This window comes from Cherax quadricarinatus, chromosome 4, assembly GCF_038502225.1.
Source record: "Cherax quadricarinatus isolate ZL_2023a chromosome 4, ASM3850222v1, whole genome shotgun sequence".
Classification (NCBI taxonomy): domain Eukaryota; kingdom Metazoa; phylum Arthropoda; class Malacostraca; order Decapoda; family Parastacidae; genus Cherax; species Cherax quadricarinatus.
Genome location: NC_091295.1, coordinates 24,211,318 through 24,231,973, shown reverse-complemented (window position 1 = coordinate 24,231,973; position 20,656 = coordinate 24,211,318). Strand labels below are relative to the sequence as shown.

At 43.9% G+C, this 20,656-nt stretch overlaps 1 protein-coding gene across 2 annotated transcripts in view; it reads right to left on the bottom strand.

The window, feature by feature from the left end:
• The window catches only part of LOC128684586 (calpain-B), a 35,022-nt gene extending 14,691 nt beyond the window's left edge, over positions 1–20,331 (bottom strand). Inside the window, exons 1-7 of one of the 2 annotated variants that reach the window (XM_053770892.2) lie at positions 20,106–20,331; positions 19,508–19,627; positions 15,996–16,236; positions 13,556–13,713; positions 8,281–8,495; positions 7,298–7,340; positions 537–681 (exon numbers count right to left, since the gene is read on the bottom strand). In XM_053770892.2, the coding sequence (XP_053626867.2) occupies positions 537–681; positions 7,298–7,340; positions 8,281–8,495; positions 13,556–13,713; positions 15,996–16,236; positions 19,508–19,519 (814 nt within the window). In that variant the 5' untranslated portion in view covers positions 19,520–19,627; positions 20,106–20,331. The remainder of the gene's footprint in view (positions 1–536; positions 682–7,297; positions 7,341–8,280; positions 8,496–13,555; positions 13,714–15,995; positions 16,237–19,507; positions 19,628–20,105) is intronic. The other variant, XM_053770891.2, reaches the window with a different exon arrangement.
• Positions 20,332–20,656: the final 325 nt, after the last annotated feature.

Sequence of the window (20,656 nt, the reverse complement as noted above, 5' to 3'; positions counted from 1 at the left end):
TAATAAAGTTGTGGATGAGTGGAACAAGCTCCCGAGTACAGTTATTGAGGCTAAAACGTTGTGTAGTTTTAAAAATAGGTTAGATAAACACATGAGTGGGTGTGAGTTGGACCTGACTAGCTTTGCTGCTGGGTCTGGTACAGTGCTCCATCCTTGAGTGGGGATGACCAGACTGGGTGGGTCATTGGGATAATCCGGGGGGTGGGTCATTGGTCTAATCCGGGGGGGACATGGACCTGCTCCGCGTGGGTCAGTAGGCCTGTTGCAGTGTTCCTTCTTTCTTAAGTTCTTATGTTTCTTATGACTAATACTAGTTTAGTACTTGTTTCCGGCTTTAATAATTTAGCTCAGTGCCTGAGCATTCAAATCAAAGCCAAAAGGATCTGGGTTAGATACACGCTGGCCTAGGTACCCATGTTATGCTAATTAAGTAGATAAATAGGTGTTATTTGGGTACTGTAGGTTGCATCCTACGAAAGTAAACTATACTGTTTGGTTTTTGTGATATTTTAAAAGTCCCGTTTTATTTTATTTACCCGAGAAGAGGAAATTGAGGATATTCTGTAGGATGGCGGCAGTCATCCTTCCGTCTTCCCCTGCAGCAGCAAGGAAGTCGTCTTTCTGGATACACGAACTGCTACTCTCTTCACGAGTGCTTCTTGAGTCTACCTTGTCTCCCATCTGGGGAAAAGCATAACACTGAAGACGTGTGTGTGTGTGTGTGTGTGTGTGTGTGTGTGTGTACTCACCTAGTTGTACTCACCTAGTTGAGGTTGCGGGGGTCGAGTCCGAGCTCCTGGCCCCGCCTCTTCACTGATCGCTACTAGGTCACTCTCCCTGAGCCGTGAGCTTTATCATACCTCTGCTTAAAGCTATGTATGGATCCTGCCTCCACTACATCGCTTCCCAAACTATTCCACTTACTGACTACTCTGTGGCTGAAGAAATACTTCCTAACATCCCTGTGATTCATCTGTGTGTGTGTGTGTGTGTGCCTATATAGGTAGATAGGTGTGTTGAAAATGGTATGAAATGCCGACAAGTTTATGGGTGAGACACACAGGCAACAGTTGGGCATTTTTATACCCAAGTGTCACACTGGCAGAAAGGTATATATACTAACAAAACGAACTTCGACAACAAGGTATACAAGGTACTGTACAAATTTTAAGTCTGCAACTGAAGTGGTAATATGTACTCTACTCTTAATATTAAAAGACTTATTATGATTTCCAACGACACATTGCTGAACAACACTGAAGAAAGACAAACGGTACAGATCAAGGCTTACATTAAAATATTTCGCTCTTATGTTAAGAGCTCTTATCTTTAGAGCTTTTATGAAGCTCTAACAGAGCATAAAAGAGAGAAGCTTACGACGACGTTTCGGTCCGACTTGGACCATTGACAAAGTCACACTGTGACTTTGTCAGTGGTCCAATTCGGACCGAAACGTCGTCGTAAGCTTCTCTCTTTTATGTGCGGGTTATTTGTGTATCGTTCCAGTCACGGTATTGTGCCTTTTTTTTGTTATTTATCTCTAACAGAGCGTAAGGTTAAGGAACACGTAAGTTCCCCGTCTTCTAATAACATGTTCATTTTTCCACTATAATCTACCTTGTCCATAATTACTATAGCATTTCTTTGTTTCGTCAGGTGAAGTCTAAGATCTTACCTTAATTCATGGTATAACTTAACAATTCATTCGCCTCTCAACCACTGCCCCTCAAGGAAGGTTCCTTGATGTTGGTGAGGGGCTCTTGATTTAGGGAATTGGATCTGTGCTCCACTTCCCCGAATTAAGCCTGAATACCTTCCACATCCCCCCCCCAGGCGCTGTATAATCCTCCGGGTTTAGCGCTTCCCCCTTGATTATAATAATAATCTCAACCACTGGTGTGAGAGGACGCTCGTTTTGACTGCTACACCTGCCCTCTGGTGGTTTTCTTTGGCAGTGCATTGACAAAATGGCGGAGGGAGGAGTACGCCGTGTGAATACCGTTTGCATAGAACTGGTCAGAGGCACGCTTTAGTACTGCAACAATGAACGTTTTATTGCCAAATATCATCAGAGACGTCTACGGTGTACCAACAGAAGAATTATACGGTGTGGCGCTGAATGGATTGTCAAGGATCTTCATCAAACTGAATCGAGCCAGTTTGTATGACAGGCTTGTTGAAGAATTCCAGGAAAAGAGGACGTCATCATGCACGATGTATCCAAATATTACACATGGGTTAAGGTGCGTAATGTGCCTTTTGAGGCAACTGTGTATTGGCTGAAGGAGGCTTTTAGCATCTATGGACGGGTGCATTCGGCGACGATGGGAGTCTGGAAGTATGGGCCGTATGAGGGACTCCCTGAGGGATCCTATACCCTCAAGATGTCGTTGGCAAGGCCGATCCCGTCATACGTAACGTTGGTGGGACACAGAACGCAAGTTTTTGTGCATTACGCTGGTCAGGGGCGGATGTGTTGCCTCTGTTGCTCTTATGATCATATGGCGGCACAGTGTCCCAGGCGACAATCGTCCAGTGGGCCGGAAGCGCCGGCAGTGGAGCAAAGAGTGTGTGATTTGGGGCCCGAGCGGGATGGCGGAACTGACTTGCAGAGTGGTCGTTGGAGTGAGGAGGTAGACCGTGAGGAACAGTCGGCTGACAGGTGTGTAACGCTCCCTGAGCATTCAGAGGATGTGGACGAATTGCTAGGTGAGCAAGGATGTCAGGATAGCGCACCCCAGGAGTGCTTCATGGACGAGGTACTCCAGTTTTTGGGAATGACTGTGACTGGTGTCTTCAGTGAAGGTGAGGAAGTCACGACAGTCCCATCGCCTGGGGAGGGAACCCCAGTGCAGGTGCCTTGCAGCAGTTGGTGTAAGTGGACGTTCATCAGGAGCAAGGCCAGGACGTGGATATGTGTGTCAGTGGCGGCTCCAGAAAGAGACCGGCTGGAACGGCGGAGGTAGAGGAGGTTCTCACGCCAGGCCAGCACCCAGGGAAAAAGGCGTGGGCAGCAGAGGAGTTGAAGGAGGTATGGGCTGGCCCAATGATGCAAGAGCTACGCAGTAGACGGGCACGGGAGAGTGACGGTGATCAGGTAAAGACCTGTGAGGTGCCTGGACGCCGTACGGGGAAAGTCGCCATGAGTAAACCACAGCCGCATAGAGGAAAGCCGCCACTTGTATAGCTTTCACGAGTGTTACTCTTAACGTGAATGGTCTCTGGTCGGAGATCAAGCGAGTGTGGCTGGTTTGGTTTTTGCAAAGGTACCAGATTGATGTGTGTTTTATACAGGAACATAATTTTTGGTATGGATGTGATTTGAGGTTGGAGGGTTATAAAATGTTTGTTAGTTCTGCCAGGCAGTTAAAAGGGGGAAATACGATAGTCATCAGGGACATCAGCCCCTTGTGCGTCACGGGTTGGGGGGAGGGTAGTGAGAGTAGATGTGGTCTGGGGTGAGAGGTGCGTTTGTCTTATAGGTGTGTATATGCCGGCATCGGGTAACGTAAGGGTTAAAGCAGATTTTGTGAGGGAGGACTTGTTGTATTTTTATGGGCTTTGCCGGCAGTCACGATCATCGGCGGGGATTGGAACTGTGTGATTCGTGAAAGGGACTTGGAACCAAGGGGGGCAGGGTGTGTACTGAAGGTTCTGCGGGACACATTTCAAGATGTTGGTGTTGTGGACGTAGTGGGGGGGGTCTTTTAGCGCCTGAGCATACTTTTGTCAGGCGAGAATATGCTGCGCGACTAGACAGGATTCACGTAATGCGGGGTATAGAGGTACGGGACGTGCAAACGGTTGATGTAGGTTTCTCAGATCACAGAGGGGTAATAGCTGACTTGCAGTGGGAATGGTCAGAGTTCATGCTGGTTATTGGAAGTTGAACGTAGGGGGTGTAGCGTTCGAACAATGGTGGGGTAGGATCACTGAGGGTAGGGATAGAGTACTGCAGCTCGTTGACTGGTGGGAGACGAAAGCAAAGCCTTGTATTGCGACCTGTTTCCAAGGCAGGGGGAGGGAGGAAGCGAGGTGTCGTTACGGCTTACAAAATTATTTGGAATCACAGCTGAAAGATTGCTACGACAGGGGATGTGGGGGAGGGGTGAGGCAGAATCTATAAGGGATAAATTAGCGGACATCCGCAACGAACGGTTTAATGGAATACGTTATCGTTCAGGATTGGAGGACGTGCTGTGGGGCAACAAGCCGTCTGGTTTTGTGTTAAGGAAGTTCCGAGCGTCGTGCTGTGACTACCATGTTGCGATTAGTGGCAAGCTCCGGGGTGGGGGATACCAGGATGGTACGGTTTTCGCCACAACAGAAAGCACGAGCTCTTACATTGATGCTTAGTTTCGGGAAAAATGGAGGGGACGGGTGGGTATAGATTCGCACGATTTGGCGGGGGAGGGTCGTAATGTCCTAGGGACGAAACTTAGTGAAAGGTTGGAGGAGGATATACGTGAGGAGGAGGTAGCTGAGGCGATTTTTGGGATGTGCACTGGCAAGACATCGGGCAAGACGAGGTCATCGAAAAGTTTGGGGTCACAACAGGTATGAGGGTTAACAGGTGTAAGTCGATGTTGCTAGAGGTGGAGAGCTGGGTGGGAGGGAGAATGGGTAAGGGGTTTGGATGGACATGTGTGGATAGGATTAGGATTTGTGGGATTACATATTTAGCGGAAAAACAGGCAAGCAGGGATGTTAATTCGGTGGTGGTACGGGGCAAGGTGCTGGGTAGATTACGTGGACTACGAGCTGGGGATTCCTCGTTGCACCAGCGGGTGATGATCGTGAATTCGCTTGTGTATAGTAAAGTCTGGGGAGTGGTAGTTGTTTACCCTTTGAGGGCCTGTGACGTAACGGAGATGCAGAGGAGGGTGTTGAGGTATGTGTGGGGATATGGACGGGCATGGTTGCGACGTGAGGTGGTAATGTCTGGAGTACGAGCGGGGGGTTTAGGTTTGCTAGCTTTGGGACCTAGGGTGAGAGCAATATATGTATGAGCGTGTTACTTGAGATTAGGGGGGACTAGAGGATGTAGGGTGGGGGAGGTTGGAAGAGAAGTCAGATGTTGGTGGCGTGGAAAGGAACTAGAGGCGTGTGAAGACTTGCTGCAATTCATGTTAAAAGTGAGGGATGTCCATGGTATGCGTGTAGGAAGGCTGGTGAATGTAGGATTTCGGCAGGAAGCATTGTCAGGGGTGGAGATTTATCCCACGTATAATTGGAAGGTAATTTGGGAGGAATTCCGGCGGCTTCGTATACCAGCCAAGGCGCAGGTGGTGGTGTATAGATTTATGATGGGGATCCTGGCGTCTAAGGTAATGTTATGGAAAATGGGTTTTGTTGAAGATGCAACCTGCGTACATTGTGATGAAGAAACGGCTTTTCACGCAGTGTATTTTTGTCCATCCCTAGAAGAGGTAAGGTTGTGGATGCGAGGTGTTTTAAGGATGTTGGGAGGGTGGAGGGTGGCTATGTTAAGGGCGTTACTCCTTGACGTGGATGGGGTGACACAGGATGTGGCGCGAGCGTTAAGATATATCGTCGTGGACTATTTGTACATGTCCTGGGGAATGCGTGAGGTACGAGGCACTGGTAGGATCGGGGCGTTGGCTGCACGTTTTTTACGGAACAATGTGCAGAAACAGAAGCGTCTATGGTAGCAGGTGGATTGTGTTTTTTCCTGAAGGGTATCGCGATATGACGGAGGCAAAACTTCGCGGATTAATTGGAACAGGGCGGCAATGGGCTGGTGGACAGCGATGATCTGGCGTGAAAGTGGACTGAGCAGTATTATGATAAGGGTGGAAGCAGGAGGGGGGGGAGAGGGTTGGTTCTGGTATGTTATTGGTGTGGATGAGCAATGGTTTCGTCAGTTGCTTTATTTGCAATGTTGGCTGTTTTGTTTAATCTAACTTGCAATATTCCACATGTCTGTTTTTGTATGATTAGTTATCCATTAGTGTTACGGAGTCTCTATCGAGCGGTGTGCTTTACATGTAATGTGTTCCATTTACCGTTTTTTGCTTATGTTTGTTGTCCTGTGCACCCGGGGATACCTGGGTTTTGTAGAGGACTCTGTTATCATGTGTTAATTAACCTTGCATTATGTTGTAAGGATATCTGGCGGTTGTCACTGTTTTATGTTATGTACAACAACACACTGATTTATGTGCACTATAGCTTGATGGAGTTATTCCCTCATACACATGAGACCTAAAACAGAGCTGTATTGGTCATTTTATGTTAGGGTGTTTTGAATCTTGACGAACATTGTAAGTCATTGTGTGCGCTACATATTGTTAGTTGTATAAGTTAGGTTTAATATACGCATGTGTTTAGTGTACATGTAGGAAAGTATATATGTGAAAGGTGGATAGGGTATAGGGGATGGGACATGGCTACAGTTGGTGGCATGCGTATTTATTGTGGGACTGTTATGTATTCGGTATTGTATTTTACCTGTTAGAACTGTTGGTGTCTTGGCGCCAGTCAGCTATGTATAGCACTATCTATGCACTGTAAAATGTTTTTTTGATACAACTTTTAAAATGTTAGGATAACAGTTGGCATTTTGTCACTACTGTAGAGTTGTTATTGTCATTAATATAATATGTTCTTAGGCTTAAATTGGTTTGGTTAATCTATAAGTTAAATAAACAATGGTAAAATGTTGTACATTTTGGTGAATTGGGGTACATAGGGGGGGGGGTCGTTATACTGCTTGCATTTTTTCGGCATGTATTTTACTGTGTGTATATTGGATTTTGTTGATGGGAAGGGGTAAGGGGACTCTATTTTGTCGTACTTGCACATTTAATTTTTATTGCAATGGAATTATGTATCATGGCAGTATACATCTATCAGCTGCATGACGTGTATATATTTTGACATTACTGCATGGCGCAGTGTTTCGACAACGATGACTATATTGTTTGTCGATGATCTGATTCTGTATACTTTGTTGAGTTAATGTTTTGTGTGTTTTTTAAATAAAATATAAAAAAAAAACTTAACAGTGGTCTGAGCTGTGCTCAGACCTCTGCAACACAATTGTCATCAAAGATTTGTTAAGTTATACCATAAATTAAGGAAAGATCCTGGACTTCACCTTACGACACAGATAAAACAAATGCGATAGTAATTATGGGCAAGGTAGATTATAGTGGAAAAATAAACATGTTATTAGAAGACGGGGAACTTACGTGCCTCTTAAGAAATGACTGTTGTGCACCGTGTGTGTTTCAGTGAGTGTCATCAGGTGTAGAGTACGAGGCTCAGAGCTCACCTCAAGGTGGGTATCCACCAGCATGGGACTCTCGTCGTGCTCCCTGCAATGTATGGTTGCAATCAGAAACAATGTAGCAACTTACAATGCAGTAACTTACAGTTCAGAAACTTACACTGCAAAACCTCACAATTCAATAACTTACAATGCACTAGCTTACACTGCAATAGCTAATAATGCAGTAACACTGCGAGAGCTAATACTGCAGTAGCACTGCAGTAACTTCCACCGCGTGCCCACGTGTTACGTAAATGCGCTTCAATGCGCATTCTTTGATTTTTCCCCCTTTATGCATAGCTCATTTCTCCTTATTTTAATGTGTATGTTCCTTCAGGAACTGGTGAAGGACTTTTGATCCAATACTCTTGATCTATACTCCCCTTTTATAGGCTAGCAAGATAGCCTATACCCTCCCTTTCCTTGGATGAATACTGATTACCTACCATTTTTCAGACAGTTGTCTCCCAGGGCCACACCAACACTCACAGGGCCACTCCAACACTGCCAGGGCCCCACCAACACTCACAGGGCCACTCCAACACTGTCAGGGCCACTCTAACACTGTCAGGGCCCCACCAACACTCACAGGGCCACCCCAACACTGTCAGGGCCCCACCAACACTCACAGGGCCACTCCAACACTGTCAGGGCCACTCTAACACTGTCAGGGCCCCACCAACACTCACAGGGCCACCCCAACACTGTCAGGGCCCCACCAACACTCACAGGGCCACTCCAACACTGTCAGGGCCCCACCAACCCACAGGGCCACTCCAACCCTGCGAGGGCCCCACCAAAACTCACAGAGCCACTCTAAGCCTGCCAGGGCCACACCAACCCTTCCAAGCCCACACCAACATTCATAGGGCCACTCCTACACTGTCAGGGCCCCACCAACACTCACAGGGCCACTCGGACCCTCCCAGGGCCACACCAACCCTTCCAGAGCTTGTCAGGGGAACACAATCAAGACATTAGCGTACTTCATGGTGGCAGACTTCTGGCAGAACACACGCAGGAGAAAGTCTCCTTCCTGGTCAGGGCTGTGGGTGCAGGGGATGATGATGTACCTCCCTGGCGGTAGGTGCAGGCGGCGGGTCACCGTGCGGGTTCTGACAAACTTCGTCAGGAGCAGCGGACGATTGAGTCTGAACCAGGATACATGTAGCGGTGTCGTCACCGCTTCTCCGTCCTCCATCTGCAACAGTTTATCATGTAAGCATCCCTTCAAGGGACTTCTTTCATGCTGGTCAAGGGCTCTTTATCCAAGGCATAAGGGTCTTTTCTTCTCTGGATCGGTGAGAGGCTTTTGATATAGGGAATTGGATCTGTGCTCCACTTCCCTGAATTAAGCCTGAATGTCTTCCAAACTCCCCCCCCCCCCACAGGCGCTACATACTCCCTGCTGGTTTAGCGCTCCACATGATAATAATCCTCTGGATAGAACATAAGTGCCACCCATTCTTCCGAATCCTAAGGATTTTTCTCGAGTAAAAGTGTGCGAATTATATTATTTACCTGTGTACGAAATGGTATATAATACCGACAAGATGAGAGTAAGACACAAGTGCAACATCTGGGTATCTTTATTGTAGACGTTTCGCCATCCAGTGGCTTTACCAATACAAATTCTAGGACATAACTTGAAGACAGTAGAACTATGTACAGAAGATGAGGTAATCAGTCCCTCAACCTAGGAGTAGGTGCGAACAGCACCATAGTCGTGGAGATTCTGAAGCAGAAGAAAGAATCCTGGCGCTTATATAGTAACGTCAGGTGTAGCAGACGAGGGCAGATTCACTGGTAGGCGGGATTCCCCAGTGGAAGTAGGTCCTTCCCAAAGAGATGGGTTAGTTGTAGAAGTAGTTGTCGTAGTCGTGAAGGTTATGTACATGTCCTCAGAATTAAGATTCCATGATGTTGCAGTGTCTGACAAGTTGTGTACGAAATGGTATATAATACCGACAAGATGAGAGTAAGACACAAGTGCAACATCTGGGTATCTTTATTGTAGACGTTTCGCCATCCAGTGGCTTTATCAATACAAATTCTAGGACATAACTTGAAGACAGTAGAACTATGTACAGAAGTGTCCCTCCACTCTGTACGACGCATCGTGTACTTAATGATAATAAAATAATGGATGTATAATAATATAACAGATATAATAATGGTGCAATTCTCTTAAAATTTCCATAAACAGTTTTGTGTGAAACTCGGAATTTTTTTTTTTAATCCAGTTTGAATATGTAGGTTCTATAAATGTTTGCTACCATGCTGAGCTGTATGACCCTTGTGGGTTTAGCGCTTAGTTATGATAATGATAATGTTACCACGCTGAATCCTGGATGGTTAACCTTGTATTTCCATTCTAAAAATATGCCTTTAAAATATTTCTATTCCGATGTTTTATGGGGAACATCACTAATATATTTGTATAAGGAGAAGCTTCAAAGCCTCATACGATGAACGAACAAAAACATAACACTTAACAAAACAAGAAATATACCATAGCATTCACAAATACAAATTAAAAATCCAATGCCACAAACTTCAGCTAAAAAGATAATCGTGTAGACTTTCCAGACAAAGACCACCTCTAGACTTTCATAAAATATATTTAACAACAAAGTTGACACTAAGGAAAGAGACTCTCCACGTTACATTATATATCAAAATAAACACCAAATAATACACAAAAGTATGAGCGGAGGTTCGCTAAACAACAACCACACTACATACTGCTGACAAGGCTGCAACACTGTCACCAGTGTCACTACGTTACATAGGTACAGCCACGTTGATTACAATGTTGATATTGAAAACTAAACACTGGCAATTACAATAAATATAACAACCCAGCTCAAGTACAGATTATAAATAATCATTGAAATAACGATATATACAACAAACACAGAGGTTACGCCTCTGCAAACAAATTTTCACCTGATGTAATTCAATACATCATCATTCATCACTAACATGGTATCACCTAACATAATGAACAAAAAAAAAACTCGGTTAGGAATTGCAGACGTTCTGTCTACATGAATCCATTAACTAAAAAGAGCTATCTAATGTGCATTATGTAATTCAGCATATTGCCAAAATAAAACAGCAATAAGAGCCCATGAGATGTATTATGAGGGAGTGTACCAAGCAGGACACGCCCACCCCAAACTTGTACCCCAGACCACCACCTCTGTTCTTTATTATATTGCCACTAAATCTCTCATACACATTACCACCTATATGTAATTCTTCATACAAAGGCTTCTTTAGAATTTGGCTGAAAGCAGCCTTGTGCTGACCACTAACTCGAGGTTGGCACCCAGAAGCACCCACAGTCTCCACATATTCTAGTACAAGATATGTCACAGACTAAGAAATTCCACTAATAGCAAAAGTGGGAAAGAGACAGTCACCCATAACGTTATACACTCCAACACCCCGAACATAATTCAATCAACCTGTCACAACAATACTTGACATGATACGTAGTATTCTCTTGCCCACACGAGACATGCTGCTGAAGAAACACTCTTCCAGTACAGGGGCACAGCCAGTGAGGGTGAAATGACATGTAGGAACTTGTATATGATTTCCCTAGCAATGACACATCTGCTTGACCAAGTATACAACTCCTCGACAGGACTTCTCCCCCCTTCATGAAGATTCCACAGAAGCTTCGAATTGGAACCCTCCTAAGCTCTGGTAGCAGCATAAGCATCCTTAATCTCAAACAATCGTCCATCTTCCTTCCCTTGATAGTTCCACACAACCTCCCATACATTCTCCTCATACAATCTTCCTTTAAAGTTCCCATTAGAACTACTAACCTCTCTATATATATATACAACGTCCGCCTCTGCATATCCAATAACCCCAACACCTTCTCCCTTACATCCTTTCTTCGTGGGCAACATCACTATCTCCCGTTTGATCCACTCACATTTAGTCTCCCAGAGAAATTTAAACCCTGCTACCTAACTCTGCCATGCCACCTTCCCCGTCAGAGGATATAACTTCGAGACATAAAATCCTTGTTATACAGTAAGGTACTTACTGTCTTCCTTTGCTGGAGCTTAAGAAGATGTGATGAGGAAGTCCTGTGTGCTTCTGAGTTATTATAGAGTTCTGAGTTAACCTTCCCCGCTAGGCCCTTATTAGCATATTGACTCCCACAAATCTTCAACGGCTCCTTCTCCGGTGTGATAAGAGAACAACAACCCCACTCCCTCCTAGGTGTACTAGTAGCCCTGCCCCTTTCCATACCTTATAACCACTTCCTTTAACTCGTCTAACCTTGAACACACTAATAAACACAGCAATATCATCACTTCCTATTCCAATACAATCCCCCTTCCTGATTTCCCATTAATCACAACCAGATTCATTGCTGTCCCATCTATCGTTTCTACCCACCTCATTTTCTCCCCAAAACCCCACTGTTGGAGCCCCGCACTCAACATCCCCCTCAAGACAGATTTGTGCGCCCTCTTCCAGTCCAGGGAGATGAGGGCCCCCTCTCTCCCACAAGGTTGTATATCTACAAAAGAATCTTCTATAATAAACCTACCCGCCACAATCGACCTGCCTTGTATCCCAAATTATCCTTGTTTAGTTAACCCACCCAACGCTCTTTTTTTATCTACTCCCTAAAATCTTCGTAAAACTCTTATAATCCATACATAATAAAGCTATGGTCCTGTAATCCCAAGAAACTATTTCTTCCTTACCCTTCGACACGAGGACATTGTGTCAGTGCTGTCGTCTGCTGGGTGGGAATATTTGTATTATGTTCGTAAGGTGAGAGTGCTCTGTATCGTATTATTATCATGGGGGGGGCTAAACCCATAAGAATATACAGCTCCTGTGGGGGGTGGGGATGGAAAGCATATAGGTTAAATTCAGGGAATTGGAGCACAAATCCAGCTCTCTAGATCAAGAGCCTCTCACCAGCATTAAGGAACCTCCCTTGAGATTCTTAAGATTCTGTTATATTATTGTTAGTATTAAATTGTATTACATTATTGTGAGTATTAAATGGCAGTGTATGTGGTTGATTTTCGTGCATGTTACGCAATCTTTGCTGTGAGTGTATTGTTTTCCATAAGTGACTAAGTCTTCTTTTATTTTAGGCATAGGCATTTCATATCAGTTAGGTATCAGTCCCTATTGTAAACTTTTGTTACGATAAGCTAGGTAAACATATTTGAGGTTACATCTCTGCGTTTTTCTCTGTCTATTTATGGGCATGTTTTGGTGCTCTGAGTATTATGTTTCAATGTATTTTGTGTTGTGTGTATTGTGTAGTGATTGCATTCATTGGCATTATACATCTATACTGGTTGACTGTGTTATATGCTAGCCTGGTTGATTTCTTGTTGATTCACTGTTAAACCTTATTTAACAATTTTTTCACATTTTTGTATGTTTACAACAACCACTGCCTGCTATATGTATACAACGTTTCAAGTAAAATAATAATAACTCCGTGTCCACACCGTGGGTACCAGTGTTTGCTGTGTTGACCACCAGGGAGCTTCAGACACCTTCACTCTGGTCAACGAATGACAACGTTGGGAATCTCGTCATAACAAGTGATTTTGATAAGCCTTGATCTGTTAATTCTTTGAAAAGTATTCTACTGACTCGAGGGTATTTACCCCGAAAGAATCGTATCTGTCGGTATATTTATGCTGATGGTGAACAGGTGACACTCTCCTTAATGACCACCGAGTAGTTGACCAAGTATTGGCTATCCACTGGGCGACTCAGGGTGTCGCACCCAAAAGGTAAAAAACTCTTGTACTGGTGGTCGCGTTGGTGTGGAATGTCCTGAGGCATAGTGAAAAAAAAAAGTTACCTTTTGGATTAATTCTGCCAAAATTTTGTGTTCATAATTCTGGATCCCGTGAGGCTAGACTGTGTTATTTTTCCGCTGTCAAAATCTTTCTTGGCCCACGACAGGTGCGTTTAACATTAGAAAAATGTTGAGCTCGTTTGACTGAATGTTGTTTTGTTCGCTAAAATGTAATGGAAAATTTATTTTATAATCAGTCAATGCTTATTTTTTTCATCTACGGGGAAGCATTTAACCCGGAGAGGACATGCAGAGCCTGGAAAATAGCAGGCAATCAGGTTTTGATCTGTGGAAGGAAAGGTGCCACTAATTACTTGATTAAGAGATCTTCAGAGTGCGTATAAGCCCTTGTTTTGATCAAAGTACAACAATAAAGTTCTGCCGTTCATGACCTGGTAGACGCTGACGGCGACCTGCAGGAGTGGCAGGTTGTTGACCCTGCGATGTTTCTGAGTGAGGGAGATGACTACAGTACAAGTGCCACCCTCCATAGCCTCGTCGTCAGCCTCCTTCAGGTGTAGCAGATACTGGGGGTTACTGCTGAAGAGTCCTGCAAGGCACGACAGATGGCAGCACAAGAAAGTACATTGACATTAGCAAGATCTCTTTTAAAATTAAGTCCTTTCTAAAATTTTCTCTTATACGTTTAAGGACATAATTTTTTAATTTATGTTAATGTAAAAATTAATACTTTTGTACCAAAAGAATCTTAGAAAGCTTACCTAACTTTATTATAACAAGCGCAATTTAATTTAGCCTAATTCAACTATTTATATTTTAGATAAGATTACAATAATTTAATAATAAACAAACACAAAGAAATATATTTTTTTTTCGTTAGGTTCAGAATGATTTTTGCGAAATTATTGCATACACAAATTTTCGCTTGCCTTATTCGGCAAAAAAGAGCGTTGCTATTTATGCCAAAATTGCAAGTTTTACCTATTTGGCACGATATATATATATATATATATATATATATATATATATATATATATATATATATATATATATATATATATAGATATATATATATATATATATATATATGCAAGGAATTCGCGAGAGCAGGCGAATTCCTTGCATTGTTCAAATCTCTAGTAAGGCTGATGCATGCAGGGGATGAGATGAAAAGCTGTAAGCCTTCTCCCTGAAAGCTGGCTGCCTTGGATCAAACGTGCAGCTCATGCTACACGCCAAGGTATTGTCCAGTGTGGGTAGATTGGTAAAGCACTGCGTACCTTGTCCTAAGATCCGTAGGTTCGAGTCTCCTTCAGCCAGTGATCAGTGTTTGTGTATATATATATATATATATATATATATATATATATATATATATATATATATATATATATATATATATATATATATATATGCAAAACAACCACTCTGAAAGAATAGAGAAATTCCAAGCGCTTTCGTGACTACTCACATTATCAAGGAACTATGTTGAGTATGTGAGTAGTCACGAAAGCTCTTGGAATTTCTCTATTCTTTCAGAGTGGTTGTTTTGCATATTTTGAAATCATCTGTTTACTGTGATCTTATTGCATATATATATATATATATATATATATATATATATATATATATATATATATATATATATATATATATATATATATATAGGTACCACCTCTATAACTGGAATGGGGACCCTCATCCTCAGAGACAATAAACGTACCTCAGGGAAAACTCAAGGTTCTTCCCGGAGCTGTTTGAGTATTTTCTTCTCTTACCACCCTCTATATTTTATATTCTTTGGGAAAATTTATTAATAGACAGAATACATTTACAGAAAACACAAAGATGAATAAATATATATATATATATATATATATATATATATATATATATATATATATATATATATATATATATATATATATATATATATTTGTAACCACGATCAAGTGATATTTAATATATTAATATCTTTATTTCTACAAGTACATGTACAAGGTATACAGTCCTAGTTGACATCAATGACATACTACTATACAGAAAGCCGCTTGTTATGCTGAGCATTTCGAACAAATTAGGTCAGTGTCCCAGGATGCGACCCACACCAGCCGACTAACACTCAGGTGCCCATTTTACTGATGGGTGAACATAGGCAACCGATGTAAAGAAACACGCCTAGTGTTTTTACCCTCACCGGAATTGAGCCCGGACCCTAGCCGTGTGAAGCGAGAGCTTTAGCCAAAAGGTCACAGGGCACGGTTAGTCGGGGGATCGAACCCGTGTTGTTTTAGCCCGCCTCGTGAGACGAGAGCGAAAATTCACGTCGCTCTAAACCACTGGATCATACAATCCTACAAACAATATTTAAAGAATGGTTTATGCAATGGACAATTGCCGGGGGGAGGGGAAATTGCCACTTATGACTTAATTGCCCCTTTCTCTCCCAGTCGCTTCTTTCCCTTTTCTCAGGCTGGACAGAAATCGGGTCGCGATTAGCAAACGGAGGATCGAGCAACCACCACTTGAACTAAGTAACCCAACGTTTTTTTCGTGAATACTATGCTCTGTTTTTTCCTCAGTGCCCCTTCCTATTTACAGTACTCTTTCCTTCCCCAAAAATACATCTTGAACCCCTAAGGCCCTCTCACCCCAAGACCCTCTTGCACCCTAAGACCCCTCTTGCACCCTGAGACCCCTCTTGCACCTCTAAGACCCCTCTTGCACTCCAAGACCCCTCATGCATCCCCAAGAGGCCACCCTGTATCCCCAAGAACCCATCCTGCACCCCGAGAGACCCCTCTTGCACCCCCAAGATCCTACCTGCACCCCCAAGATCCCTTCTGCACCCCAAGACCCCCTTTCACTCACTCAAGTCATTGGGAGCGCCTCCTGCGGTGACCTTCCTCACCCAGGACCCGTCATACTTGACCACCTCCCACAACTTTCTGCGTGTGAGCTTGTCCTGCTGCTGCTGCCTCTTCTCTTCCGGGTGGTGTAAGACATGAGTGACAACATCAGCCAGTGTATACAGATGTTCCAGCGCCTCCTTGTTGAGAGTGTGCGGGTTCAGACTCGTTATATACACCTCCTCGAAGTTCTCTTTGAATGCCTGGGTAATAAAAAATAAAAACAATATCCCTATATTTTATTGCCGACATATTGCCAAGCAAGGATTACATGGGAACTTTCCACACATTGTAGTGATAAAGCTTTGCACAGTTAAATGTATTCTCAGTGAAAGCTTGTTCTACAAAGTTCCTAAAACTTTTTTAAATTAAAGTCTGGCTTGCTTTGTGGAGCAATTTCATCGAGGTAATTACTCTAACGGTGTTAGTCTGATAGGAAATGATAATTTTACTTTGCTTCGATGATCCAATTGTAACGAGAGATAGTCTCGAAGAAGTCATAGTGACGAGGAAAAGGGGAGTAATATACTTCAATCCAAGTAGGAGAAGGAAACCTCCAGTTCATAGTGAGTTTAGCTGGAGAGAAGTGGACGTCTTTTAGAGTGACTCACAAAAGACAGAGAAGAAGCAAGAGACTACATAATAGGAACACTTCAGTCTGGAGGTCCCAAGTGGTAATTACAGTTATGTATAACTCACCACAGAACAGAAGGCTGCCAAGGCAAGAATATGATGAGAGTAACAGAGCGATGGTTGACACACTGCCTGAAGTGGCCAGAAGGGCTCATGCGAGCAGGGCAAAGCTACTAATTGTGGATGACTTCAAACACAAAGAAATTGACTGGGAGAACCTGGAGTCACATAGGGACTTCAGAAATGTGTAGGACTAAGATGATGGAGGCGGTACTGAGAGAAGCTGGGAGTACTTGTGTCTTCCTGCTAGGCTGTACCAACACGTAACAGACACTACTAAGAGACAGCATGGGCTGTCTGTGCAGACAGTACAGGCTGTCTACAGTAGGGCTAAGATGATGGAGGAGGTACTGGAAAACCTCATGTACCAACACGTAACAGACACTACTAGAGAGAGAGAGAGAGAGAGAGAGGATGAGCCAGCAAGACTGAACCTAGTATTTACCTTGAGTAGAGAAGATATGCAAGGAAGCTGAGGAGAGGTTTTTACCCAAGGATAACAGAAATAACGAGGTCAAGATAAGCCCTTGGTTTACTCAAAGGTGCAGAGAGGCCAAAACCAAGTATGCTAGAGAATGGAAGAAGTATAGAATGCAAAGGACCCAGGAAATAAGGAGAGCAGTAGTAGAGCCAGAAATGAATGTGCACAGGTAAGAATTGAGGCCCAACGACAATACGAAAATGACATAGCAGCGAAGGCCAAATCTGACCCGAAGCTGTTGTACAGTCATATCAGGAGGAAAACAATAGTCAAGGACCAGGTAATCAGATTGAGGAAGGATTGAGGGGAGATCACAAGAAACGACCGAGAAGCATGTGAGGAGCACAACATGAGATTCAAAGAAGTGTTCACAGAGGAGACAGAAGGGACTCCAGAAAGACGGAGAGGTGGGGTACACCATCAAGTGTTGGACACAATGCATGCAACCGAGGAAGAAGTGAAGAGGCTGCTAAACAAGCTACCTCAAAGGCGATTGGGCCGGATAACATCTCTCCATGGGTCGTGAGATAGGGAGCAGAGGTGCTATGTGTGACACTAACAACAATCTTCAACACTATCGAAACAAGGCGACTATCTGAGGTATGGAAGACAGCAAATGTACTCCCAATTTTTAAAAAAGGAGGCAAACACCAAGCATTAAACTACAGACCAGTGTAATTGACATGCATAGTATGCAGAGTCATGAAGAAGATTGTCAAGAGAAGAGTGGTGGAACACCTAGAAAGGAATGAGCTTATCAACGACAACCAGCACGGTTTCAGGGATGGGAAATCCCGTGTCATAAACCCACTGGAGTTCTATGACAGGGTGACAGTACTAAGAAAAGGGTGAGTAGATTGCGTTTTCTTGGACTGTAAGAAGTCTTTTGGCACAGTTCCACATAAGAGATTAGTGCATAAGCTGGAGGACCAGGCAGGTATAACAGGGTAGGCACTGCAATGAATCAGGGTATACCTGTCGGGAAGACATAAGAGAGTCATGGTACTTAACGAGGTGTCAGAGTGGGTGCCTGTGACGAGCGGGCTTCTATAGGGATCAGTCCTAGGACCGGTGCTGTCTGGTATATGTGAACGACATGATAGAAGGAATAGACTCCGAAGTGTGCCTGTTTACAGATGTGAAGTTGATGAGAAGAATTCAGTCGGACGAAGACCAGGAAGAACTACAACGGGATCTGGACAGGCTGCAGGCTGGTCTAGAAACTGGCTCCTGGAGTTCAACCCCACCAAGTGCAAGGTCATGAAGAGTGGGGAAGGGCAAAGAAGACCACAGACGGAGTACAGTCTAGGGGCCAGGAGACTACAAACCTCACTCAAGGAAAAGGATCTTGGGGTGAGCATAACACCGGGCACATCTCCTGAGGAGCACATCAACCAAATCACTGCTGCAGCATATGGGCGCCTAGCAAACCTAAAAATAGCATTCCGACAGCCAAATAAAGAACCGTTCAGAACCCTGAACACCGTGTATGTCAGGCCTATATTGGAGTATGAAGCACCAGTTTGGAACCCACACCTAGCCAAGCACGTAAGGAAATTAGAGAAAGTGCAAAGGTTTGCAACAAGACTAATCCCGGAGCTAAGGGGCATGTCCTACAAAGAGAGGTTAAGGGAAATCGACCTGACGACACTCGAGAACAGGAGAAATTGGGGAGATATGATAACGACATATAAAATAATGAGAATTGACAAGGTGGACACAGATGGGACACAGCAACAAGAGGTCACAATTGGAAGTTAGACTCAGATGAATCACAGGGATGTTAGGAAGTATTTCTTCAGTCACAGAGTTGTCAGGAAGTGGAATAGTCTGGGAAGTGATGTAGTGGAGGCAGGATCCACACATAGCTTTAAAAGCAGGTAAGATAAAGCTCATGGAGCAGGAAGAATGACTTAGTAGCGACCAGTGAAGAGACAGGGCCAGGAGCTGTGACTCGACCCCTGCAACCACAACTAGGTAAGTATAACCATGTCATTCGCCCATTTCGTGAACCAAACATTAGAAACCTCAAAACCTAACGCTGTATCATCCCTCTTAACGCAAAAAAAAACACCTAACCATTATTGCCTATTGGACTGTTTCCCTAAGGTGAACGAGATGATTTTATCAAGGGGGGGGATGGGGACTAGGTGGTTGACAAGCTATCAATAGGGTTGTCTTTCTTTCCCAGGCACTGACCTGGTCCATGAGGTACGGACAATTTTCATGGATCCTCGCTTGAACTTTTCTCAGCTGACGCACATGCACCTCACATAATAAACAACAAAACAGCTGCCTACCTGGAAAGTCATCCAGAATTCACCGTCGTCGGCAGCCTGGAGCCTCAGTCTGAGTTTGTCTTCCTTGGGCACCAGCCTCCACTCCTCAGAGTCGTCTGACCAGGCGCCCCTCCACTCATGCTGTCAACACAACCACTTAACACGTAGAAAATGAATCTGACTGATACGCACTATTAAACCTGATTTCCTCCATTTGACCAGATGCTACATGATCCCTAGGGGTTTAGCGCTTTTACCCAGTAGAGATGTAAAGATGATTACATCATCTTTACATCTCTACTGCGTCTGCAGCTTCCTCTGTACTCGACTGAAGAAGCCTACTGCGTAGGCGAAACGTTCGGAATAAAGAGACGCTGAAGACTTTATTTACACGTATGACAATTCTGCTCGACCACGAGCTGAAAAAAAACGATGGGCATAAAAGTTACTGAATTACACAAATAGAGGAACTAGGAGACACTGAAAATATGCAGATGAAAGACCCAAGAACTACTGAACGATATAGATGGAGGATCTAGATTCTAGGAACTACTGGACAACAGATGAATAGCTCTGAGTGGTTTCAGGTGTGGAACAAGCTCTTTGAAGTAGGACTTACGCCATCTCCCCAAGGGTTCCTGAGACGCAGCAACTGGACGTGTGTGAGCCAAGGTGTATTGACCTTACACAACTTGACCCCCGTGACGCAATACCCGTGACCTGCCACCAGCCCACAGAGCCGCTCCTCTACCTGACCCTGAACGAAGCAAGACAAGAATTTGGAGAGATCAAGAATACAATATATTTAACAAGACCATGACTCACGAAATCGTAATAACGCAAATGCAAGCAAACCAAGGAACGGGTATGGTTTGAACCACTGACTAGTTGGTTATGCACCGGCCTGGAGTTTTACGACTCACGCGTCATAGTTTCAAACCCCACCCGTTCCATGGCTTATTTAACGAGATTAAATCACCCAAGATGGATGTCATGATGCTGGCTTGATCCTCGGATCAAGCCTCATTACCCCATCCCTTCCCACTCTCCAGGTGCGTATTTTTCGTTTACTAATTAGTACAAAGTATATTTACGTGGGTAAATGTACTTTGTAAAGATAGATGAGAAAGGATTTTTAACACATTATTAATAATAAGTTTTCTGTATAAT